Source organism: Daphnia magna, linkage group LG2 (assembly GCF_020631705.1).
Source record: "Daphnia magna isolate NIES linkage group LG2, ASM2063170v1.1, whole genome shotgun sequence".
Taxonomy (NCBI): domain Eukaryota; kingdom Metazoa; phylum Arthropoda; class Branchiopoda; order Diplostraca; family Daphniidae; genus Daphnia; species Daphnia magna.
Window position 1 is genome coordinate 11722507 of NC_059183.1, and position 24013 is coordinate 11746519.

Genomic DNA, 24013 nt, shown 5'->3' on the forward strand with positions numbered 1-24013 from the left:
ATTTTCACAATAAATTTGAACATCAACTTAAGTTAACAGCCAAAATGCTGTAAAACTGTTTCAAATTTTACCCAAATGAAAAATATATATTTTTGTGTTTATAATGCATCATTATTTGTTATTATAATTAATAGCAAAAAATTGCAATTGAAAGAACTTGCACCATCTTCGTTCTTTCCATTTCCAATCGTCCGCCATTTATAGTTGTGCAGTCGATCACGTAGCTTGAAGGTATTGGCTTTTGTAATCTTCAGCGTACAGTTTTTAAGATACTATATTGTAATTAATTTTGTTACGTTATTGTGATATCTATATCTGTTATTTCTGGTTGGAATAAGAGAGGTTCCAGATTTTTCGTCGTGCTTATTGTTTTGTTTTGTACCGGTTAAAAGTACCGGATTGATAGTACAGGAGTAATTAACTTGATTGTAAAATATTTACCTTCAAGTGAATCTTCGATACAGGCCTAATTCATTTTAAAATAAACTTGTCTAACTAGAAATGGCGAATCATCTGGTGAGGTATGCTGCCCAACAATCCAAGGCTAGGATCAGCCCAATCATTTCTCAAGTCAGATCGGCCCATGATCATGCCCATGATCATCACGAGGTTGGAGATCCTATCAAGACTATCATTGGTAACCGTGAAGTTGTTGGTTTTGGCATGAATGGCCAGCCCAATTACATTGATAGGGTTGACTTCCCTCTGCCAGCTATCCGCTATAAGGAAGTTACTCCAGACATTCAGGTAGCATTTTTTGCCATAAGTACTGAATTAAGAGATAAAAATGGTACTTATATTATGTAGGTTTTGAGGGAAAAGGAGAAGGGAGACTGGCATAAGTTGACCATTGAAGAAAAGAAAGCTTTGTACAGAGCATCCTTCTGCCAAACCTTTGCTGAAATCAAAGCACCTACTGGCGAATGGAAATCTGTTGTTGGGTTTGCCTTGATTGGATGTTCCATTGCATGCTGGATTTATATCTGGATGAAGCAATATGGTAATTTTTTCTTTAATTGTATGAGATTTCAGAGTTAAGCATCTAATGAGTTGTTTTGTGACAGTGTATGCTCCCTTGCCTGTAACTTTCTCTCCTGAGAGGCAACAAGCTCAACTGGAGCGAATGATTAATATGCAAATTGCACCTATTGAAGGTCTTGCTTCGAAATACGACTACGAGAAAGGAAGATGGAAGGAATAAATCGTTAATAGTAACATTATTGTCAGACCATCAAAGACATTGTACACAGTAGTATCAACATCCATTATGTAGCCGAAGATAAGCCAAGCTCGATGGATGCTATCGATTGGCTACTAAAAAATACATCGGTCGAATATGTAAAATAATATTGTTTACTTTTTATTTGGGGAATATTCATTAAAAAAAAGTGTAGCCATTATTTACAATTTACTTACTGACCGCAGGTGGGATAAAGAAAACAAATTGAATATAAAGCGATTAGGATTAGTGTTAAGGAACTTTCACAAAATCCCATTTGGCAGCTGATGAATCAGTACAAACTGTCATAACAACAGAAGAGTTTTCAAGTACCGGATTTGCGAAATCTTCAATGCCAGAGTTTGAGATTCCGAGGCACAAACCAGCTGCAATATTGTAAACAGGTGTGTCTATCTATACATAATGAAGGAATATTGTTACGCGATGAACGTTTGTCTTATGATACTGAGCAATCTTGTTACATCGTCGTGATGTTTCCACTCTTGGAGTCCGCCCATTTCGTGGCATTTAGAGAGCCTGGGTTTCTGTTTAGAACTTTCGGGTGATTCCATGCAAAGCATTTGGGCCAGTACCATTTCTCCTTTATCTGTCACGGACCATAGCTACACGCCCATAGGAAAATTTAGTTTCATTCCGGAAAAACTAGACCGTTTTTTTCTTACTTGTTTCTTTGTTTTTGCGCATACACCAATTTGTAATACAGAACCTTTCGAAGTCACTTCTTTCTCACTTTCCACGCAAAGATTACTACCCGACAATTTAACCTGTAATTACAAACCGCAAAGCGATATAGTAAAGAATTAACATCAGTAAAAACTTAAATTCACTGCTTACTTGGTACGTTGCAATATAGTTTTTCCTATGGTACATACGCCGCGCCTGGAGTTTACTATTTGTTTCTTTCTTGGATGTCTTATTGCCTTCTTTTCCAGGAATTGCTAGTTCCGGATATCTAAAATAACAGCAAATACTTTATGCGTACACCAAAACAACAAGGTAGTAAAAAATACGTACATGTTTTTGAGGTACCAATCGAACGACTGGCATTTCATTAGTCGGCGCAAACGCTGACGGGGTCCAACGTCTCCGTAAGTTATATGTCTAGCATCCGGGCGTACGTGAAAGAAGTGTTCCTAACAATACCAAACTTCAATTATAAATTCATAGAACCAATGCTTCTCATTGTGTTATTATTATGATTATTATTATGTTTTTTACAATATATTCATCGAGCCAAACGTGGGCCGCACGTAGTGAATTGTACGTCATGGTATCCTCGCCGTTGGGACTACCATATGGCCTGCGACGCCGGAAAACATGCCCCACACGAGAGCAAGGAATTATCTCTAGTCTTCCGCCACACATCCAAATCTAAAAGCGACAACTCAACGTATGGAGTCATTAATCTCATAAAAAACAGAATTTATGTACCCTAAAAGATATTTCCAGGTTTTCACCGCCCCAAACGTTCATTCCTGCATCGTATTCTCCAATGTCAAAAAAATATTCTCTTTCGATAGCAAATAATCCGCCAGCCATTGTCGGTGATCTAAAAATTCGATATTAAACTGATGTTTGTAAAATAATCACAAAAGTTGTTCTTACGTACAATATTGGCTTGACAAAATCTTCATTCGACTTAAGAGAGTCATCCGGTAAGCTGTCCCACTTGAAATGTAGACCCCAATTGAACCCACCACGAACTAAAGGCGAAGACGTGTACTGGAATGTGTCAGAATTGATTATATCAATTATTGGAGTGACGACGAACGTTCGATTTTCTTGAATTCTTGCTACGAGAGGTTGAACCCATTCCTTATTCACTTCACAGTGTGAATCTAAAAATATTAATACCTAAAAATACAATAGATTAATTTTATTCAAATTTTTGTAATTGTTGTTTGTTTACTTGTCCTGTGGCCTTTTTTGCGCCAAATATTCGTGCTCTAATTAGACCCTCGCGCTTGCTAGTTTTAAGAAGTTGCACCTTCGGAGGGAAATTCTTGGCAACAAAGTCCTGTACTTCATCATGAATTTTTCCTAAAGTCATTGGATTAATCTTGAAATACCTTCAACCCATGATATTTTTAGCTGCTGTACCTGTGTCACTGTTGTCATCAACTAACAAAATTTCATGGAGCAGTTCACTAGGGGTTTGATCAAGAACTGAGTGCACAGTCCTAAAAAGAGTGTTTGGATCTTCATTGTAAAAGCAAATTATGACACTGGTATTTAGATACAATGTTGGATATGTCTGAGATTGACACCTGCAAAAATATAAAAAAGAAACCTGAAAAGCTTTTAAGGATCAAATACAATTATTTTTAAATTACATTTTATGCCGAGAATCGGGAATGGCTCTGTGGTAGTCCAGCCTTGAGCTCACAAGTACATTAAAGGCATGCTTGCTATAACCTTCTTCTCTGATCTTCTGGTCATCACTGTTTCTAACTAAACCAAGATTGGTTTCTAGTTGCTTCACAGCAGGGTTACTGGCTTTAACATTTGAACTATTGCCTATATTTCCCTTATTTCTGTCTTGATCAACTTCATCCAGCGCGTTGTCTATGATAATGGGAAGCGTTCTACTTACTTCTTTGACAGTCACAATGAAGGGAAAAGCCGACGAGTAATGTTGCAGTGCCGTGCTGTTGCTTTTAGGGTTAAGTGAAATGTAGAGATATAAGACAATACACCAAGTGATTGAAGTGAATACAATTCCCAAGAAAAATGGCTTATAAGAAGCTCTCATTTTCGGTTTACTTTTCGATAATACTACTGGGAAAGAGCTCTATGTTCCGAAGTGTAGATTTACATTCTAAAGTGAGCGGCATGAAGACCAAACCTGTTTGTTGTTTTGTGAAAGTAAACGAATCGATATGGCGTTTATCGATACAAAAGCGATATTTCTTCGATTCCAATGCTCTTTCAATCACAAAAAACCATTCTATTGCTTTTTTTCCTTTGATTTCTAATAAATAAAACTTCAGTTTTAATAATATTTTTGATCATTTTAAATTAGTAAAAACTTCATTGTAACCAGCCATTATGCAGGTATGAGATGACTGATAAGAGAGACAAAAAAATAATCTTATTTAGGAACGTTCTTTTATCAACGAAACACACGATAGCGATCATGGCAAAATTAATAGTAAAATAAATTCTCTATCCTTTTTAACTCATGCGGGGTACTATACTAAGAAAGTGATTTAATTGAATAATAAAAAAGCAATGTAAAAAGGCAAAAGGTATTTAATTATACAGCAGGTATTGTGCTTCAAAAAAATGTAGACTTTCTCTTAAACCCAGAAGAGACATACGTTGTAGAACAATATTCTTTTTTGGGACGATAATAGAGCGATCGTTGTCAAAGAATTACGAATTATTAGAATTGAAATCGAGAGTGCGAATCGGTAGCCCATATACCACTGCAGCAGCTCCCGTTAAAAAGTTTTTAGTAATGGGCCGGGACTGTGCCACAGCACGAAGGACTTCAGGTTCTAATTGTTCTGGGGGAGACGGTAGATCTGTTTTATTAGTCTTCTGATTGGGCGGTGTTAGATTCTGTTTTTCTAGCCTATCACACTTCCGGGCTCCCAAAAGAAGATCGAGAAGGCGAACAGTAAACCGGTCGCAATCGACATCCGTCACCTCCCATAACATTCCAATCATTCCAGGGCTAGAAATTAGTTCATTTATGAGTCTAAAGATCTTCATAATGCAAGTAAAACTATGTACCTTCCAGCCAAAAGGTAGCATATAGGTGCTCCTGTCGGATCGACTATCCTTCCACTAGCAGTAAGTTGTCCACTAGAACACCCCATAAGAATAGGTGTCGCGCGACAATCTAATTTAATCAAATGATCGTTCGGTAAGTATTTTGAGCCTGAACCATGACCGCAGTATCTGGAGGTATCATAAAGGATTAAAATACGGTATCAATGAAAATGATAGAAAATTGGTATACAAAAATATGTCCCGCTCTATTAAAGATTGCTTGATCTGTTGCTCGACAGGGATAGATCCACTTAGACCACAATGTTTCCCCCATATTTTTTCTAAAATAGGCTGAAGTCGTAATTGAACTCCAGGAAGATCTTGTCCTGGGTTAAGAACGTAGTAGGCCAGATTTGGGTTTACTTCAACGCCAATCGACGGTAGCTTCAGGTTTGTCCTAGGAGAGATGGTGTTTCGAGGAGCATTTTGCACGAATCGATGAAGCGTATGTTTTAATGTAAGCGAATTGAGAAAATGGAGAGATGGTATCCGAGAGACGGGTGTAGTGCTTAGCATCGTGATACTTTCCCACGGTAATTGTTGGATAACCTTAAATCAAGATTTGAAGACAAAAGTAACATGAGAAACATGTAAATGACTACGTCTAACCTTATCTAGCACGAGGATGACTGGATTCCTCTTGGCATTTTTTAACTTTTCAAGTTCAGGCTGCAGAGTTTTAAAATAACCAACAAGTTCGGTGATTAATGGGTTTCTAACTACGGTATTTAGAATTTTCAACAATCCACGGACAAATTGCTGACGGCTAAGGTAAGAGTGGCAAGATATTAATAGTTTAATCCAAGTTTCCTCGTCGACGGTAACGTTTCGTTTCATCTTTTTCATCAAGTCTATTACAGATGAAGTTACGCGATTCAGCAACAAAACATCGGCCGCGTCACAGAGTTCTCCAAGTAATAAGCACTTGCAAAAGTCTAGCCACCAGTTTTCCAGAGAATCAACCAGCACCTAAAATGTGGAAAAACTTCATAGCAAAATATAGAAAAATATTCAAAGTCCCTAGTTCTAGTTCAAAGTACCTTCAGTTGATCGTGATGTTCTTGTTTAAGTTTCCAGTACTGTGCGCGATTGCCGCGGAAATCCCTGTTAACGATGCGATTGTTTTCCAAGATTGTATTTAATTCTGCTAATAAACTGCCATTAGATAAACCACCAGCTGGTTGATCTATGAATTTTGTTATAAAGGATCCATTTTTTCCTCCATGAAAACGGGCAATTATCAGTTTGGGTAAACTGTAGACAAGTGGAGGAGGACCAAATCCTTGCATCTTCAAACTTTCATGCCCTTGCCACATTTCCGATATGTGAACAACTGTCCATTCAGGAGGAAGACTGTAGAGCCAAGTTGGAAAATCAGCTTTTGTAAACTGAAAACACTGATCCAATTGGCAAGTAGTTTTTGAGTCTTCTATGCCTCCTTGAGTTGTTGTCTTGCTCTTACTAAGTTTTTTCTTAGCTCTATCACGATGGGCATTTACTGCAGCATGTCGGATGGCAACACAGTGGGCATCAACTAGATGTGCAAACCCTTTATGATTTTCATTTTCATGAAATAGATTTTCTGCTTTTTTCTTTAGCAGCACTGCAAATTCCGATTTACAAGCAACCATAAATTTCTGTAGTAACTAAAATGTGTTTTTTTTTACAATAACAAAGATATCATAATTACATTACCTGAATAAAAGGGAGAACATGGGAAGGATTGATTCATAACTATTGTTTTGTCTAAGATGTTTTTAGACTCCAACACATTTTTCAGGTAGAATGTACTTGCACTCATCTTTAGTTGGTTGTGGTTGGTACTTGGGAGTCACTGAATTTGAATTTTTAGTCCGCTTTCAGTTCCTTGCCTTTCATCGGTTCGTACCGGCAGCATTGTCATGAATATGTAACTAGATTCTTACAACAACAAAAAACTAAAATAGATGAAGAAAATTTATAACTTAGAAACAAAAAAAATTATTTTTGATAAACAGTATTGGATAAAAAAAAGATAAAACTTCTGATTTAATAGCTGGCAAGATTTGGAATTTGGATTTGTTTTCGTCTAGGAAATTCTGTTCTGTCTGCTTCTGTCAATCTGTCCTTCAGTATCACTTGTCCTTTTAAGTGGCTCATTTATTTTATTATTTGGCATTGGTTTGGGTTTTTGAGGCACTACATGAATAACGTTCATTTTTTCCGTTCCTGTGAAAAGAAGCTCTTTTAACAGTTCATTTATTTTGAACGTATTACTCGCATGTTCTCTCCTGCCACAAGCCTGCAATAAGTTATTTTAGTGTGGTTGTGTTAAAGACAAATATCATAAACTAACAGTTACCTTCATTCTTACCTTCTCTTTCGCACATTATTTGACCAACCCCGTTGTAACGAGTTTCCTGAAGAAGTGCAATGGAAAAGCAATCAACTTATTTTTACTTTCTCATATGGTAGTAACATGCTGAAAGAGAGGATCCAAATTAATGACATGAATGCCAAACCATATGCTGCAGCCAGATTAGATGTAAAGATATCAAAAGCAATCATCAGACTGTTATTTAGATTTATCCTCAATTTCAGGATTATCGCCTTGATTTTAACTACAAAAGCCTTCGCTGGATGGGAGCGGTTGCCACGATTGTTGAATCTCCTGGCTGCCATTTGTGGGGTGTTGTTTGGATTAAAGAAAACAATACTATTACAGCACTAGACAAGTAAGGTTTTTTCTAAGTTAAGTAATGAACAACAAATTTAGTAGGTGTATTACAGTCAAGAAGGTGTTCATCAAGGAATATATAGGCCTTTATCTGTCCAAGTTGTGACTATTGATGGAGAGACCCTGATCTGCCGTTGTTATCAACAGACTCGAGAGTGGGAAATAGATAGACGGCCATCTGCAGTTTACAAAAATATTATGATTAAGGGAGCAAAAGAAAATGGTGTTCCTGAACACTATGTCAAGAATAATTTGGAAACTATTGAAGATAATGGTTATAATGGCGAAGTGCAAGTGAAAATGGATCTGTTGCAAAAAACCTAACTCTAAGACGTTAGAACCAATCTGATCACAGCCCTTTTTTAAAATGATATGACTGCCAGCTCAAAATTTTAAATAGTGCAATAAGACCTAGAAATTTTGTTTTAGCTTTCCCATTACTAATGTTAACTAGTGCATGTGAATACATAACATAACATCACAATAACTATGCTGATTTATTATTAATTTTTTGTGTTTCCACCGAGCACTTTGTAGTAACCTCCCGTTTGTTTTGTTTAACATTTAAATTATGGTAAGAATAAGATTTGTTTGACATAACGGGTTACGATTTGCTGAAAGTATATGTATTACCGTTTAGTTACGTAGCAGCTTTTATCGTTTCTTCATTCCATTCTACGAGCATGCCTTTTGCTTTTTTTTTGGTTCGGTGATAACAGCTAGTGTGGCGTCCATTCCAGGATAATGGTCAAATTTCGTGCTTAAGATCTTTTGAGCACTATTGTATTTAATGAATAAGTGGTCTTGCTGGAGGAGCCTTAGGGCCCTTGCCTCGTCCAACGTATCAAGCTGTGAACGAGGAAGCTTGATTGTACAGCCCTGTTGATTGTTGACGAAGCAGACCAGGTCAAGATTGTAATCATAATCAACTTGCGGCCACGATTGATCTAAAACTGTTTTTGCCTTTTTGCCGTCAAATACAAACAAATAAATGTCAATTGTACAGCTCAACGCATTATCTGTCAAAAGACTTACCCAATCAAAATCAGTTGAGAGTCTGGGAGCATTGTCGACGAAAGCAGTCCACATTTCTGAGGCAAAATGCGGTGCCAATGGTGCCAACATAATTATCTGCACCCCAAGTGCTCTTTCGTATTGCAAACTATTTTTTAGGCTAAAATTGTTGGGGACTTTCTAAAAGTAGGATGATTACTGAAAATATTTCAACAAATTCTGCTTCGTATTTGGCTTGTGCAAACCTTTAGATTGTTCGTTAATCCTTGCATTTTTGAAATAGCGACCGAAATTTGCTGACTATGATGGATACTAAAAGTCGCACCCTTCAAATGAAAAATTACGGGCGTCATACCAGAGATTTTCCTGTTTCTCTAGTAAGGCTTTATCGAATGAAGAAATTGCAGTTTCTTCCTGTTTCTGATGCTCAATCCATCTTTTCATTATTGACCACAGCCGATCCTGCCAATTTAAAATGCCCGGAAAAGCTAAAATTGATCAGGTGCGGTTATCTCAAACAATTGGATTGGATGAACGAGATTCCAAATTCTAAGTGACTCACTATCTTTGGACCAATGTCTAGAAGACCGTGGACTGACGTCAGCCAAGATGAGAAGCCGCATAGTATCAATTCCATGCTCGTTCCACACGGATTCAGGTTCCACTCCGTTAAACTTTGATTTACTCATTTTCTCCCAACTGACTGCAAGGGGCTTCTTTGTCGACTTCTCAACGGGTTTTTCTCCTTTGGCGATAAAAAAGAAAATATTTCTTATCCATTACACAGAATGAAAAAAACTATATTACCAGTAAAATCGACTTCTTCAGGTTTCAAGTACTTGCCGCATCCCTTGACTCGATAGCTTCGTCCCATCACCATGCCTTGCACGAGCAGTCGCTTGAAAGGCTCACGTTCCGTCGACCATCCGAGGAGATGGAAAAAGTGTGACATGAATCTCGCAAAATAAAGATGCAAAACGGCTGTGAATAATACAGTAAAAAAAACTTTTTTAAAACACCGTAAAATTCTGCATTCAATCGGAAACATACCGTGCTCTTTGCCTCCTATATAAATGTCAACAGGCATAGCTGCTGCAGCTCTTTTGGGATCGAAGGGTGCTTCTAAATTTGTAGGATCCAGATAACGTAGGAAGTACCAGGTCGAGTCAACAAACGTGTCCATAGTATCCGTCTCCCGTTTGGCTTCTCCTCCACATCTGAAGGTTTAAAGAAAATTTGATTATGTATTATTTTTTTTATTTATCAGTTAGAGCTATTTACTTTGGACAACTGACGTTATAAAAATCTGGATTATTAAGTAAAGCAGAATGCCCTTTTGCCTCTCCTTTCGACGCCGGTAAAAATACGGGTAGCTGATTAACCGGGACGGGTTGAGTGCCGCAAGTTTTACAGTGAATCATCGGTATTGGAGTTCCTAAGCGAAATTCTGATAATTGTGAATCCCTCAAAATTAAACATCATACAGATGATTTACCCCAGTACCGTTGACGAGACACGAGCCAATCACGTAACTTTGAGCTAGCTTTGTAACCACCCCAGTCTTCCGAGAGAGCTTTTTGGCATATCTCTTCCGCTGTTCTCTGGTCATGCTCGTTGGCTGAAAGTTGGAGATTCAATTGAGTTGCAAGTTCATAAATTTTTTTATCCACCAGTGGATCGCCAAGCAAACTTTCGCTTCCTTCGGGATAATCTAAATCGTCAGGCAATTACAACGGGCAACAAATTGGCCGTTGAGTGGATTTACAGCATTGATTTTCAGAATGGTTGAAGAGGGATTTCGATAATCTGGCTTAACTAAAATATGACTTGATTTTAATGCAATAAACAATGCCGATTTTAGGGATTCAGGATTTCGCGTCCAGATGGTTACATTTGTCTGATCCACTTCCTTTAATGGTAAATCGAAATTGTAACCTTCACATTCACCAATCCAATGCCGTTGTAATTTAATAATGTCTCCCCAGTTTTCTTCTGTCATTTCTTGCAATCCTTCCACCAGTGACTGTGAGAGCTTAGTTGTTTTAATGAACCATTGTTTCAACGGCAGCTTTTGCACTTTAGCACCCGATCGCCATGAACACCCGTTGGCGTCCACTTGCTCTTCAGCTAAAACTGTTTGATCAACAGGATCCCAATTGACTAGTGCTTCTTTCTGATACAGAAAACCTTCCTCGTAGAGTTTCAGGAATATAAATTGGGTCCATCGATAATAGTCAGGGGAGCATGTTGCTATTTCCCTCTGCCAGTCAAAGCTGATTCCTAACTTCATCAGCTGTTTTCTCATATATTCTATGTTAGACTTGGTCCATGTTTCTGAAGACAAGTTCTGTGATATGGCAGCATTTTCAGCTGGTAAACCAAAGGCATCCCAACCCATTGGGTGGATCACCTAATTTACCATGGAGAAAACAGTTATAAACTCAAAATTAGGATTTGAACACAAAAAAATTCTAATACCTACTTCTTTTCCTTGCATTCTGTAAAACCTGGCAAGTGAGTCACTGATGGTGTAAACTCTTACATGGCCCATGTGGAGTTTTCCCGATGGATATGGAAACATTGACAAGATGTAATATTTGTTTTTTGATGGTACTGCAGCAGATTCACTTTTTCTATTGATTTTATCACTCCAATAATTTTCAATCTGGTGCTTCATTTCGGCTGTTAACGGTTCCTAGATTCAAGAAATTCAATCGAAATTTTTCGGACAACATTCAAATAAAATACATACCCATTTTTTGGTTTCATTGTAGAAATGCCTTTTGATAATTGCAATTGGGAATCGCCTATAGAAGAAGAAGACACTCATTTCTGAAGCCAGAATAAAATCAAAACAACCGTCGAACCATGTGTATTTTTGAATACTGTTCGTGATCATGCGGTGTTACTAATGTCAGCAGGGATCGCGGAGCTGGCGCCCGGCAGAGGTCCTTTACCAGCCCACGGCAGCGCCATCGATCGGCGTGCCGATAGCAAAAGCTACAGATTGCGTTTTGACTTATGGCTAAAACGATTTATAAATCAAGATCAGTTTCCCCTCAGGTTAGCCATTCCAGAATTTTTGAACTTGCTGTGAATTGAAATCAATTATTGAAGAACATATTGGGAAAAAAACTCACGAAACTCAAACAGCAGCCGCCCATTGAATTCATTATCCATAAGACTGACTTGAATTTCGAAACAGAGCGTAAGATAGCAGAATACATGTGCATATGTTGTACATTAATCACCAGTGCTTTCAAAAGGTTCTGAATGTATCGAACAAGCGCGAATAATGGAAGCCAGCAAATAAATAAGTTTATACATGACAGTGGTGCGATGAGCAATTCGTGTTTACTTTGCTTTTCCCACCAAAAGATCATGTATATGCTCTACTCCTTGAAATTTCCTGCTGCTTAGCTGTCGGGTCCTGCAAAACATGAACAATGGTATACACCGTACATCTGTAGCTAAAGAAATAAAAATATATCTAAATATGTTAAGCGCGCGTGCAGAGCTTTCGGCCATGGTTTTCATGCAGGTGGAATTTAAAAAAAAGAAATTTGCATGAAGAGCGTGTGCACCTCAGGTACAACAATTTTCGTTCGTGAGTGCTGGGATAACGTGGGTGTATATGTAATTTCAACTATTATGTACCGATAAATGGTCAGTTTTTTGTTGTTGTTACGAGATTTTTTTTTCCATTAGACGCTTGCTTCTATTATCCGCTTTTTCATCTCTTATTTTCTTGTTCGCTTTGTCTGTTTAAATGCGCGTGTTAATAGTCTTTTATTTATTTATTTATTTTTTTCGTTAGGTTTTCACCTCGGCAGGTCAAGTATCATCACGCGGACGCTCTTCATTTTCGGTTGTTATTCATTAACCACGTGTCTATTTTCTTTTTCCTCTCTCTATAGGAAGGAACCAAATGAAAATTCTCAAATTGTATCGTGTTTTTGTTTGTTTAGAAAAAAGAAGAAAAAAAAAAATACCTCGCGCTGAAACAGTTGATCCGATTTATCTGATAAGGGTTTAGCCAACGTATGTAATCAGTGATGGTCAGAAAAGCAACATCACCTGGCCTGGGCGGCGAGAGAAAATGATCAGCTTTCCTTATTGTCTCCCCACCTTCCCACCTCCTTCTTTTCATTTTTATACATGTGGATGATAAGCTGAAGGTGGTTAATAAACGCCATCATTACAACCGGCTGCTCCATGATTTATGTGCGCCGACAAGTCTGGCGTTCAAAAATTTCGAAATGCTGACGAGCACGACAGGTGTGTGCGTCTATCCATTCGCGCGTAAGAGTTTTCAAATTCAAATTGATTCGCGTTGGTTCGTGACAGCTTAAGTCTTTTATATGATCGTGTTACACAGCCAGTTTTTTTATATTTTAATCTTGTTGATTTTTTTAATGTTCTCTTTGTAAGAGCAGCTATTCTTTTAAATTTAATAACTTTCATCGTCAGTGAACAGCTTTAATGACTTTCAATTCATTTTGTTTCGTAACTCCCACGGAGCTTTGGTAGCCGTAATTAATTCACGTTCCTTTCCCTATAGAAATTAACATTTTAAATTTCACGTAATCTTAACCAATCTGTTGCAAATCATTAAAAAAAATTTATTTGAATGGAAAACTTTTGCGCCATGAGCTAAGACGTCGCTAAAGAACGAAGGGTTGGATGAAATGTCAACGATGTTAACGAAGGCATTATCTTATATCGAGTTGCTTCTAACGAAATGTTTCACCAACAACGGTACCCTACCTTGTTTCGCGAATACAAATCATTCAGCAAGCGTAGACGACACTGAAGAAAAGAAAATCAGCGTTTAATCCACTAAAAAAGACGTGTCTAATGAAAAATATACCCGTATTAACAGTGAATTCCGTCGTAATCCGGCGATTATTCAAAACACGCAGCAAAAACAGACCAATCTTTTTTTCATGGCAAAAAAAAGTAGGTAACCCTTCTACTACCACTATATACGTAAAATATTCATGTAAGCAACATGCGTAAAAACGACAGACACTATGTACCGTTTTAACAACAAGTATAGAAAGGCACGGCCTTTCTTTTTCCTCTCACCTGATGCATTGCATTTCACCTGTCGGGTAGAACAAGTTCTCTTTTATTGTCGATGGCAGAGAAATTTTCTTCTGGAATGTATTACGCCCCTGACAAAATTTTCAGCCACCTTTTTTTTTTTTTTGCAATGCGCCAAAATGTAAATAGGAAAGGAAGAACGGTATCTCTCTGCGGTCGAAGCCAACAGCGCAAATATTTCACATAATGACCTATCAATAAATCCACGCTGTCAGGTGTGCACCACCTCGTCCGCCAAACACCCCAGTTTCTGGAGGCAACTTTCGCTTCTCTCACGTTACGTAACGTAGACGTGTAAAAAAACAACAACAACAAGGCAGGTGCAAAAAATGGAATTCCCGAAAAACAAATTTTTTTATCAGCTTTTTCCGCATGAACACCTGAACCAAATATTTCGGCAAGTCAGATTACATAACGTATCTACCGACTTTTTCTCGTGTTGCTTTTCAGCACTAACAAGTTGCTTGAATTTCCCCGGACAGATTCGTAAGTTGCACTGCAGTCCACACCGGTCCACACACAGCACAGAAAAGAGAACAACAACCTAATTTGATGTTGACGTTTGTGACTGACAGTTCTAGTTCTATATCCATCCATCTTACAGCTATATACATCATCTTACATAACTTAGTCTATTGGTGGTCAAGTTTTACAACCGAATTGCAATTTGTTCGAGCACCTGTTTCCTACTAAATGTCTCAGTTTAGAAATCATCTTGTTTATCATTTTTGTTTAAAAGAAACTACGTTACGAAATTATGTTTGCTTACACAAAATTGACAAACTGAGCACTTATATTTGCATTGTATGTATACGTACAACCAGTTACGTGTGTCCCACATGTTCACACACAGGCGAGGCTTGATGCATTTTCCATCTGCCTTTTAATTTTCCGTTTTATTTTACAAATTTTTTTTCCAGACGTTATAGAGGTACATATAAGAGAATGGATGATGGTATTTCGACGTATAACCTATGTCAACGACCATCATGTTTTTTGCGAAGAAATACATTTACTGGCCATCAGCATAGGGGTTCAATCCTCAAATCCGGTTTCTTTGATGGAATTGCATTCCAGAATTAATGGATTGCTACGTGATTTCTCACTAAAAATTCCTTACGTCAAAGAAGAGTTGTGATGTTTATGTTTACTCGTTCGCCTATATATACAAATCACTATCCTCCATGCCAAAACATACAATTTTGCTAACTGATTTTCCGATAGCAGAGAAAGTGGCCGTACAATAAAATGGAATAAAAAACTATTATACAATCAACTAACGTTCGACATGTACACACAAAGGAAAAAAAGAGATGGATAGAAAAAAAATCCAGCGGTCTAGACTTGTGGCAATACACCTGTCATCTCTCAGCCATTGCCTCCATTACTCATCTGCTTTGGTATATGTATAGAAGGAGGGTCGATTTACGGCTTCATTTCTTTTTCCTTTCTTTTGTTTCAACCTAAATTCCAGTCGGCCATCCGTCTGCATCATACAATAATAGATGATGAGTATTATATTGTGCGTATAGACACTGCCTCTGTACTGTAGATGTTTCTTTATATAATACATATAGACAGCTAGGGCGACATTAGTTTTCTACTTTAGTTTTATTGAATAATTAATCAACGTGTGGTCCTTTTATGCCTCTTACATGTCTAGTCAGATGGAGTAGCTGGATGACCTTTAAAGGTCACGAGAGTTAGATGATCTTTTGCAGGACAACTGATGAGATCATGTAAGGACCCTGCGGACTTGTACTGAAAAATCGAATAACATAAAAAAAATTGCATTTAAATAATTGACCTGTAGAATTTAAATTCAACATGATGGACCCTTTGTAATAACACGATGGTGCCTGCGTCCATTTTGAATATAGCAATTGTAATTCTCAATTATTGTTGATATTACATCATCAAGGAAAAACAAGATGAAATGATGTTAGACAACATTTTGCCCATCAGCTTCTGGGCCGGACGGTTATTCTTTGATGTCAATCAACACGACGACCTCTTATTATTAACATGTTATGTGTTACACAAACATCCCTCAAAGGCTTTCTCTTTTTATTATATATTCCATTGTCATCCGAAACACAATCAAAACGGCATACTAGATTAAATGTTGTGTCGTTCAAAGCGGCTGTATATTTTTGCCCGTTCAAAATTGTCTTACTATACTCAGCTGATGTTTTAAACTATATTAAACAAAAGAAGAAAGGCACTACGCACTTTTAGACGGCGCCGCGTCACTTGCGTAATTGCTCGACCAAACTTGTATAATAAATCGGATTACATCATACAAAAGAGGAGGAAAAGGGAAAAAACACGAACATAAAAGAATTACAACGAGAACATAAAAAGACGTATAATTTATGCGGCTCATTTTTTTTTCCCCGAAAGGTAATCTAATATTACTAGCTGAGTGGACTATATAGATAATCCTACAACCGTCTTTTTTTTTTTAATCCAAAGAAAAATGACTGCGTCCTCGTCTTATATGTTTAATCATTGAGTGCTACACCGCTGGTTCCACACATCCCCCCAATCTTTTAAATCTACCATCACGTTCATAGTAAAACAAAACCCATCCGAGCAGCTTTAGAGAGCCCCGTAGGCTATACGAAGAAAGTTTGCTTAGCAAATATGTGTCTCGATGTCGGGATATCCAGGTGCTTGTACATAATTAACAGGCGTGATAAAGGAGCAAGTTGAACTGGACGTAACGTTAATCACTCGTCAGCCGTTCCTTCGGCGTATATAGTGGACGTGAAACGGGAAAATACCAAAAGTCCCGCGTGAATGTCACGAGGAATTCTGAATTAGAGGACGATGTGCTGTGATGTGTCACGCAACTGCGCAATATTCTTTTCTGATGTTCGCGAGGAATGAGAATCACGATATAAACTGCCGATGACCAGCAGTTGAAAAACAAAAATGTTTTGTCTGTAAAGCCAATCGCAGCATCCGTCAAGAAAGATCAAAAAGATGAGATCTTCGGATGTGCATTAAATAATAAAAAGGAGAATATGAATAATCTAACACGGTCGATATAACCCCAGCTCTGATCGACTGACGCTATAGATCATCGAGAGATTCTATATTGATAGTCACGAATCGTGGGATTGTATTATATAGACAAGCTACAGTATATAACTGCTTCAGTTCAAAGGTCATCCTCTTTCTTGGTCTATAAGGAAAACAAAAAACCGGCTGGTCACGCGGACTCGCATGAATTTCGAAAGCGAACCGAAGGTAACGAGGACACACCAGTTAATGATAATCATCTCTCAGAAGAACAACAATAGTAATAATCATAATAAGACAATGACGACGAAAATAATGTGAGATGGCGTCATTGTTGAACAATAATTTAAATATATCATTAGATTCCGTGTGGGGAGGAGCTGATGCACATGGAATTATACGCTACAGATATATGCAGTATATAATATACATTTCGAATATTTAGATTATTCGTGATGGGTACAGAAAAGTTATATAGGTGACGCCTCAGGATATGACACGTGATAGGAATATACAAGTCTATTTTCGAAATAAAAAAGTTTGACAGGTGCATCACGGATGTGGGGTGTCTGTCTTATTTCTCTAGTGTTATAACGATGCCACTGCTGGGCTGCTGTTCTAACCAAAAAGGGTCGTTTATGTACACGTCAGCTGCTAAATAACTAAAATACATTTTCTCGGCATAATCTTTTCATCTCTTTATGTGTCTACGTGCCTGCTCCACGCACAAGGTTTCGATATAAGACGTTTTTTTTCTTATAAAGACATACAGAGTCAAGGTCGACATTAAAATTGGCAGGCATCAAAGCCCTTCGTTATTATTACAGCCATCATTTTTTTTTTTACGGACAAAAGGAGTTGAAATTCTTGTTGCGTTGGCGGCTATACAAGTTTTTTTCAAACAAAGAATTGAATGCCAACTGTGTATGTACTGTACCAGCAAGTGCAGACGTATTATTTTTTTAAAAGTTGAATATTAATATTTTTTTGGACGTCTTTTTAGCGCCAGCGATTGAAGGCAAATGTTGCTTCATAGATGGATCGCTGGCGATGCATTTGAAAATTGTCGCTTGAAATTTGACAGTTTGTTTTTTTTAAGAGATAAAAACTTGTTCCAGGTGTTGAAAAGTTTGCTGCACTTGCGAGCGCAGAATATTCGTGACGTACACATTTGTCAAGAAAGAAAATAAAATCATGAAACAGGTTCAGCTTTCTTTTTAAAGACCCCCTCTCAATTCTGGCAAAATCTAATCACAGCAGCCACCAACAAGTCCGTGTGACTAAACAAGAAAAACAAACATTTTTTTCCCCCCTAAATGTTGTTTCTCCACTTAGCCACGGAGAAAAAGACGACGCTCGTATATATTGTTCGATTATCCTGATTTTCTTCGTCCATCAAAGACCCTTGAATTCGCTCTATAGAAACAATGAGATGTCCTATGACATAAAAGCCCCGTGAGAAATTAAAAAAAAAAAGTCCAATCTAAACATTTGAAGAAAAAAAAAATAAAATAAAGAGGTGGTTTTAGCAACGTGCTGGCTATTGTGCACATACAGGTACAGGTTGGACAGGTTGTTGTATTGGCCACACCACCTTCTTAAGGCACTATATCTGTTTAACTTGTATACACACCTACACGTTAACTGTCTCTATCGAAAAAGTATTGAAAAAAAACAACCATCAAATAACGGGCAAAGCATGATGACGATGATGCTGGTGGAAATTTGTTTACCTGCAGAATAAAGCGCGGGTCGAACAGCGACAGATTGCTGATTAGACTTGTTGGCCAGTTTGATGGTCATGAGGAAACAATCGAGATTTCACATTGTTCCCGTCGCCTCCCTCATATAGAAAGACACATTTTGCATAACTGTTTTGTTGGAAAAAATAACGGTACATACATAGTCACTCGCAATCACAAGGTGAAAGGATCTCAATATTTGTAAAAATATCAATCAGCTATAAATTCCCAAATTGCTTGGCTGAATTAATGGTGTAAACGAAAAACGTCTTGAAACAAATTAATTAATTATTTTTTTCCCAAAAAAATTCGTGAAACAATTCCTCGAGTCATGTACCTATAACCCCATTTACAAAAATGGAAGGTTGGGATAAGAGAGAGAGAGAGAGGGGGGGTTAGCTGCGTGGGCGGTCCCGTCTCCTTTTTTTCTGGGGTCCATATAGCGGCAACTAGCAGGGGGTTCTCATTTCTAATTGTTATGGGAGGCATATCATCGGAATTCGTCCAGTCTATGTGAAAAAAGGGGGCCCTATGTGCTTATCCATTATAATGCACAAACAAAACAAAACAAAAATGTAACAGACGACCTGTCGGTGTGTGTACCTGTTACAAGCAGCAGGTTGTTTTCGTGTGCGCACTTTTTCTTCTTCCTCTCACAGGGGGCCTAGAACAGGTAAGGCTGGTGAATAGACACCCAAATACAACGTATATAGAGCTGATATATCCTATATAGCTTATAGTGTATAATAGATTGATGGAATTTTACCGTCTCATCGGCCTCGCCCTGCTGACTCAAGAATATATATAACCGTCTATCGATTTATGAGGTCGATGTGTTCTAGTACATCATCGTTTTTTTATTATTAACTATATTTTTTACCTATGCTGTTCTTTCCATTCGTGTCTCTTCTTAAGAAAAACATTGGCTCTTTTTTTTTTTGTCCACGTCATTAACTGTTTTAAACAGTTTAGAGAACCCTCACGTGCTGCGGGAGTGACCGCAGATGGAAGCCCATTTTTTCCCCCTTGACCTCATATAGAATAAAGGTTACGTATATCGGTATGTATATATATACAAAGTGAACGGCACCACTCTAGCAACCACCATCATCTATGTGAAGAGTGGCTAAAAAGTTTAACAGTTTTTTTCTTTTCTTCGTGTGTGGCTAAAAGAAAACGCTCTCTTTTAAACGTATGCGTGTATAACAAAGTCTCCAACGAAATGGCGCCCGAGTAGAAAAAAAAAAGGGAAACGAAAAAAAAAAAAACCTTTGGGTTGTTTCCCAATTTACAATTCAATATACATTTTTATATCACGGTGGTGACTTTCACATTTTCAAAATGGAGGCTTATTTAATATGTATATTGTTTTGAAAGGGTATATATGCGTATGGCTTTGTATATAGCTCTTATTACATTAAGTATGAATAGGATAGTATAAGAGTTTTACGTTCCAGTCCCGATATACCTGTTCTCTCTAAATCTATTGGCTATATTTAGGTCTATACATAAGTACGGGTATAACAAATAATGTGATCCGATTTGGCTTGATATTTTTCATTGGATCAAAAAAAAAAAGCGACTTTATCCTTTATAGTGCAATAGTCGTATAAGAAAATGGCCTATCGGTGCGGTCAAGTGTATTGGCTCGCTCTTTTTGTTGGGTGTGCGCATACGTAAAAAGTATAGCCAACGTGATTGAGTTTCATGATTTTCGTTTTTTTATTATTATTTTTTTATCATTTAAATTCCGCGCTCTTGTGTTTTTGGACCAACTGAAATGAGATGGGGAAAAAAACAAAAACAAAAAGTGGTTTAATTTTACCGTTTTCTATTATTAAAGAAGGGCGCGCATTACATTTCATAGTTCATTCATGAAACCTTTACTCGGCTTTTTTATGTGATGAAAGCAAAGAAATGAGGGGATACAGAACAAAAAAGAATTTTTTTTTCTCAAAAAGGAAAACATCAAGAGAAGACAAAACAAAATAAAATAAAAAGGAGAATGGCTTTGCTTATAGCGTTCCCGCTTTGAATTAAATAAAAAGCACCGCACCAGCGACCCTGAAAAGTTTACTTACGCATCCCGAGGGCACAGGTGTTTACCTATAACTAGAAACTCTTCTTTCTTCCTTAAAACTTTGGTTTTGCCATTTATCAAAGATGAAAAAAAGAAGCGAACCAGAATTTTAGACCAACAGCAGTTAGCAGTTAAGCCACGAAAACTCTATAGACACACCGTCGAGTGATGGTAAAATACCTGACCTTATATCCAGGTGTATAGTTCAGGAATTTTCAAATATTTATCAACGGAATTATAGAGGGCAAAAAGAAAAGGAGCACATTGATTTGCCGACTGATGGAAGGGCCGCTCTGTCTGCGGATTCCGACGGTAGAATTCGAGAATTGACGGTAAGCCACACAGACACGCCAATCAGTCGATGATGTATCGACTGCCGCCGTTTCTCCCTCATTCCCTCCAGGTAAATCACCATCGGCAAGTCCAACATCGAGTCACAGCTTTCTACAACATGTGTATAATGTAGATAATAGTTGTGTTTGTTAGAGGAGATTCATCATTTTCACCTGGATGAAGCGATACATGTACGTGCAACTGCGATGTTACCAGCATCGTCTTCCTCCGCCCCATCCTGTTACGTCTTGTGTGATGAAGAACCTGCTACAGAAAAAAGAGAGCGCACTGGAAAAATCAAACGTTTTGTTGCTTTTTAATGGACGTGTATACAGGTATATATGTACTATACAGAGAAAATTAAACGTATATTTTACCTGTTTGTCGGGATTCATCCGGGTGTGTACACAAGTTCAATGTATAAATCTTAATAGGATTCCACGTGTGTATGTGTGTCGCAAACCGAAAAAAAAAAAAATCAAATAAAATTTGGTGATGAAGCAACAGGTGAAGGTCATGTGCATCTACCTGGATGGAAGAAGTGACAACATTTTGCTGGCCCTTTTTAATGCTACGCTGTTCTATGTGGGGCGCACAATATGTTTTTCTTTGGATCTCTTTTTAATGATATTTTCTCTTCTTTTTTTGCGGTTGTGCACGTCAAGTTCCAGGATCTCTTTTTTGCTCGACACAAAAACATTTGAGGTCGTATATCCCATGATTTCAAACACCTTCACACACAAAACGCAAATATAAAAAAAAAAAAGACGGGCAGCAGCAAAAAAAAAAGTGAGGATATAGCCAGCAAAAAAAGAGAGAAGCTAAAGAAAAACCACACACACACACATTTGTAACGGAAATTTTCTTGTGTATCGGTAACAGTAATCCGTGGGCAGGTATATAATGGTAGGAAAGCAATGGACACACAAAAAAAGGAAATAGTCTTTCATCCATTGAAGATGAAAAGGAGAGATTTTATTTAACCTTTTGCACAGGACACAAATAACATTTTTTGAATGACAGAATCAGGTGGATATCAAATAAACCAAACTCGCAGTAGGAAAACGTAGTAAATATACACTTCCAAAAAAAAAAAATAATAATAAAGGAATATGTTTATAATAAGGAAGAGAAAAAAAAGCACTTAAAAATAACTATATTTCTTCCTTTTTTTGGCAGCAGGCAATCATTTCAATAGCTCAAATATTTAAAGAAATACATTTGATGCTATTCATCTACATTTGAGATGAGCTATACCAAGAAAGCAAAAATTATTCTGCTATATTAAAAGAAAAAAAAAAGTCTTTTGATCGTAGACTAGGGGAGGAGAAGAGTGTTGGGTATCTACCAGTTTTATTACTGCAAACTGATGTGTACCTACTGTGGCAGGTTTTCTGTTCGAAAAAGTCCATCACGTGTGTTGCTCTTTCAACGGATCACGAACCGCTACAATGTAGGGTGATGGTTTTTTTTCCCACGTCCTGTCTCGCCCTTTCCATCCGCATCGTAATAAAGCATGATCGAACAGGCGCCTCTATATGTGTAGCCTACACAGAAGACGCACATTTACGCACTAAACCGATTTGAAGTGAGCGGCGCACACACACGGATTGAAAACATTTTTTTTTTTTGTGGAAAAGCCCAATCGATCGATTTTCGGGGGGGGGGGAATCTAAAGATGATGATGAATTTTTGAGGGGAAATAATAATAAAAGAAGTATCCATTTCACGATTCGATGAAGATCTATATAAACCCATCTATTATTATTAGGTTTAGATATTCAAAAGGTAATTTTACAAACTGTTTTTTTTTTACGTATAGCGAATTATTGTGTTATTTTGTTTTTGTTGTTGGATGTGTAACATTGGAAAATGATCTTGGTTTTTTTTTCTTCTCTTCTTCTATTGTTATTGCGTAAATAGCGTGTTATTGAATTTCTTTTTTCCTCCTATTTTTCTATGTACTTGCTCGTTATTAGACTATCGTTGTTTTCCGGAGTTTTTTTTTTTCAAATTTATTACACTTATCCAGACAAGTAAAATAAAAGAACGTTGGAAAAAATGTTTCTCTCCCTTTTATTCAATCGTCTTCTCAACAGAAAAACAGAGTGGATGTTTTTCATATAAAAGTATAGTCTACTACACTTTGTCTCCATGTCAATCACGAAAGACGTTCCTCTCCTTTTCCATCTAGAATAAAATAAAGCATGTCTACCTTCAAACCTTTTTTTTCTTTCTAATAATTCCTGTCTCCGAAGGCACCGAAAAAAAAAAAAGTATTCCCTTTTCTCTTTATTCACATTAAATGGACCCACCCAGTGGCAAAGATATGCGTGTTAAGGCACGCACAGGACTCTAGCAGGTCAAGGTTTGATGCAAGTTCAATACCCAAAAAGATCAACGTTTTATTGATACGTAAAAAAATAAAATTCTGCATATGTCTCTATTATTCGATTTTAGTACGAATATAGCGAGGCTTGCGAGGTCCATTTTTGAATGCGCATTTTTTTTATTATCTTTGATGTCGCGCATCCGCGTCGCGATGTCCAGTCGAGATAACAAGGCCGTCGCCTACCAGCCGCGGTTGATGGTCTTTTTCTGTCCTCTCTTAGCGCCCCAAAACCTTCTGTGTGTTGTGCTGGTGCATATTACGTTGCAGCTATGATACGCGGGGATTTTTATAGTTTGCCGCTATTGCTGCCTTTGTCAATCTTAAAGCACCGTCTATCAGCTTCGATTCAATGTATACACAAGTGTGGGTCATAAAAATACAAAAAATGTCCCTCGGAAAAGGTAAACCAGTCCGATTCGATGCTCAAGGGAATTAACATTGATATGATAAATATCCGTAAGTGCATTTGTTTCCGCGCTTAAGCATGTTGACATTTAGCTCTCTCCGTGTTGCGCAATCAACGACACACATCTCGCTTCCCGCATCATGCGCCTTCGTCGTGAACTCCAAGATATCCACAGTTGCG

The 24013-nt window shown here is 37.6% G+C and overlaps 5 protein-coding genes across 7 annotated transcripts; 2 read left to right on the forward strand and 3 right to left on the reverse strand.

The window, feature by feature from the left end:
• The first annotated feature begins 71 nt into the window (after positions 1–71).
• LOC116916915 lies at positions 72–1344 on the forward strand. 2 transcript variants are annotated; one of them, XM_032922221.2, is made up of 4 exons: positions 72–231; positions 500–747; positions 808–1000; positions 1065–1344. In XM_032922221.2, exons 2-4 carry the CDS (start codon positions 502–504, stop codon positions 1199–1201), a joined length of 576 nt encoding a protein of 191 aa, XP_032778112.1. In that variant the 5' UTR covers positions 72–231; positions 500–501; the 3' UTR covers positions 1202–1344. The 2 variants fall into 2 exon arrangements, with proteins under 2 accessions (XP_032778112.1, XP_032778113.1); XM_032922222.1 differs by lacking the exon at positions 72–231 and adding an exon at positions 256–279.
• On the reverse strand, positions 1340–4109 carry LOC116916913 (polypeptide N-acetylgalactosaminyltransferase 11). Its single transcript, XM_032922218.2, has 11 exons — positions 3574–4109; positions 3341–3507; positions 3150–3280; positions 2850–3094; positions 2672–2789; positions 2459–2611; positions 2255–2373; positions 2075–2192; positions 1903–2004; positions 1702–1842; positions 1340–1633 (listed from the first exon to the last, which is right to left on the reverse strand). Exons 1-11 carry the CDS (start codon positions 3990–3992, stop codon positions 1472–1474), a joined length of 1875 nt encoding a protein of 624 aa, XP_032778109.2. The 5' UTR covers positions 3993–4109; the 3' UTR covers positions 1340–1471.
• A 365-nt stretch (positions 4110–4474) lies between these two features.
• LOC116916914 (separase) lies at positions 4475–6985 on the reverse strand. Of its 2 annotated transcripts, none has more exons than XM_032922219.2 (6): positions 6713–6985; positions 6058–6620; positions 5627–5986; positions 5208–5566; positions 4979–5146; positions 4475–4919 (listed from the first exon to the last, which is right to left on the reverse strand). In XM_032922219.2, exons 1-6 carry the CDS (start codon positions 6816–6818, stop codon positions 4616–4618), a joined length of 1860 nt encoding a protein of 619 aa, XP_032778110.1. In that variant the 5' UTR covers positions 6819–6985; the 3' UTR covers positions 4475–4615. The 2 variants fall into 2 exon arrangements, with proteins under 2 accessions (XP_032778110.1, XP_032778111.1); XM_032922220.2 differs by having other exon boundaries at positions 6058–6654; positions 6713–6970.
• A 134-nt stretch (positions 6986–7119) lies between these two features.
• Positions 7120–8220, forward strand: LOC116916916 (gamma-glutamylcyclotransferase). The gene is made up of 3 exons (XM_032922223.2): positions 7120–7541; positions 7598–7731; positions 7787–8220. Exons 1-3 carry the CDS (start codon positions 7476–7478, stop codon positions 8055–8057), a joined length of 471 nt encoding a protein of 156 aa, XP_032778114.2. The 5' UTR covers positions 7120–7475; the 3' UTR covers positions 8058–8220.
• Positions 7749–11681, reverse strand: LOC116916912 (probable leucine--tRNA ligase, mitochondrial). The gene is given in 13 exon segments (XM_032922217.2): positions 7749–7911; positions 8367–8696; positions 8769–8927; positions 8993–9085; positions 9087–9235; positions 9310–9492; positions 9555–9728; positions 9798–9964; positions 10029–10182; positions 10243–10483; positions 10486–11157; positions 11230–11442; positions 11500–11681. Coding segments are annotated over 12 exon segments (2640 nt in total). The 5' UTR covers positions 11647–11681; the 3' UTR covers positions 7749–7911; positions 8367–8408.
• Between the last annotated feature and the right edge of the window lie 12332 nt (positions 11682–24013).

What these genes read in the sequence shown, in the direction of transcription:
- LOC116916915 (XM_032922221.2), top strand. Translation starts at nt 502, where the DNA reads ATGGCGAATCATCTGGTGAGGTATGCTGCCCAACAATCCAAGGCTAGG. An exon ending in AAGTTACTCCAGACATTCAG is followed by an intron (nt 748 to 807) that starts GTAGCATTTTTT and finishes TATATTATGTAG; the next exon opens with GTTTTGAGGGAAAAGGAGAA. An exon ending in TATCTGGATGAAGCAATATG is followed by an intron (nt 1,001 to 1,064) that starts GTAATTTTTTCT and finishes GTTTTGTGACAG; the next exon opens with TGTATGCTCCCTTGCCTGTA.
- LOC116916913 (XM_032922218.2), bottom strand. Translation starts at nt 3,992, where the DNA reads ATGAGAGCTTCTTATAAGCCATTTTTCTTGGGAATTGTATTCACTTCA. An exon ending in TGATGACAACAGTGACACAG is followed by an intron (nt 3,281 to 3,340) that starts GTACAGCAGCTA and finishes CAATGACTTTAG; the next exon opens with GAAAAATTCATGATGAAGTA. An exon ending in ACTATATTGCAACGTACCAA is followed by an intron (nt 2,005 to 2,074) that starts GTAAGCAGTGAA and finishes TTGTAATTACAG; the next exon opens with GTTAAATTGTCGGGTAGTAA.
- LOC116916914 (XM_032922219.2), bottom strand. Translation starts at nt 6,818, where the DNA reads ATGAGTGCAAGTACATTCTACCTGAAAAATGTGTTGGAGTCTAAAAAC. An exon ending in ATGTTCTCCCTTTTATTCAG is followed by an intron (nt 6,621 to 6,712) that starts GTAATGTAATTA and finishes CGGAATTTGCAG; the next exon opens with TGCTGCTAAAGAAAAAAGCA. An exon ending in AACATCACGATCAACTGAAG is followed by an intron (nt 5,987 to 6,057) that starts GTACTTTGAACT and finishes TCCACATTTTAG; the next exon opens with GTGCTGGTTGATTCTCTGGA.
- LOC116916916 (XM_032922223.2), top strand. Translation starts at nt 7,476, where the DNA reads ATGCTGAAAGAGAGGATCCAAATTAATGACATGAATGCCAAACCATAT. An exon ending in ATGCTGCAGCCAGATTAGAT is followed by an intron (nt 7,542 to 7,597) that starts GTAAAGATATCA and finishes CCTCAATTTCAG; the next exon opens with GATTATCGCCTTGATTTTAA. An exon ending in ACTATTACAGCACTAGACAA is followed by an intron (nt 7,732 to 7,786) that starts GTAAGGTTTTTT and finishes GGTGTATTACAG; the next exon opens with TCAAGAAGGTGTTCATCAAG.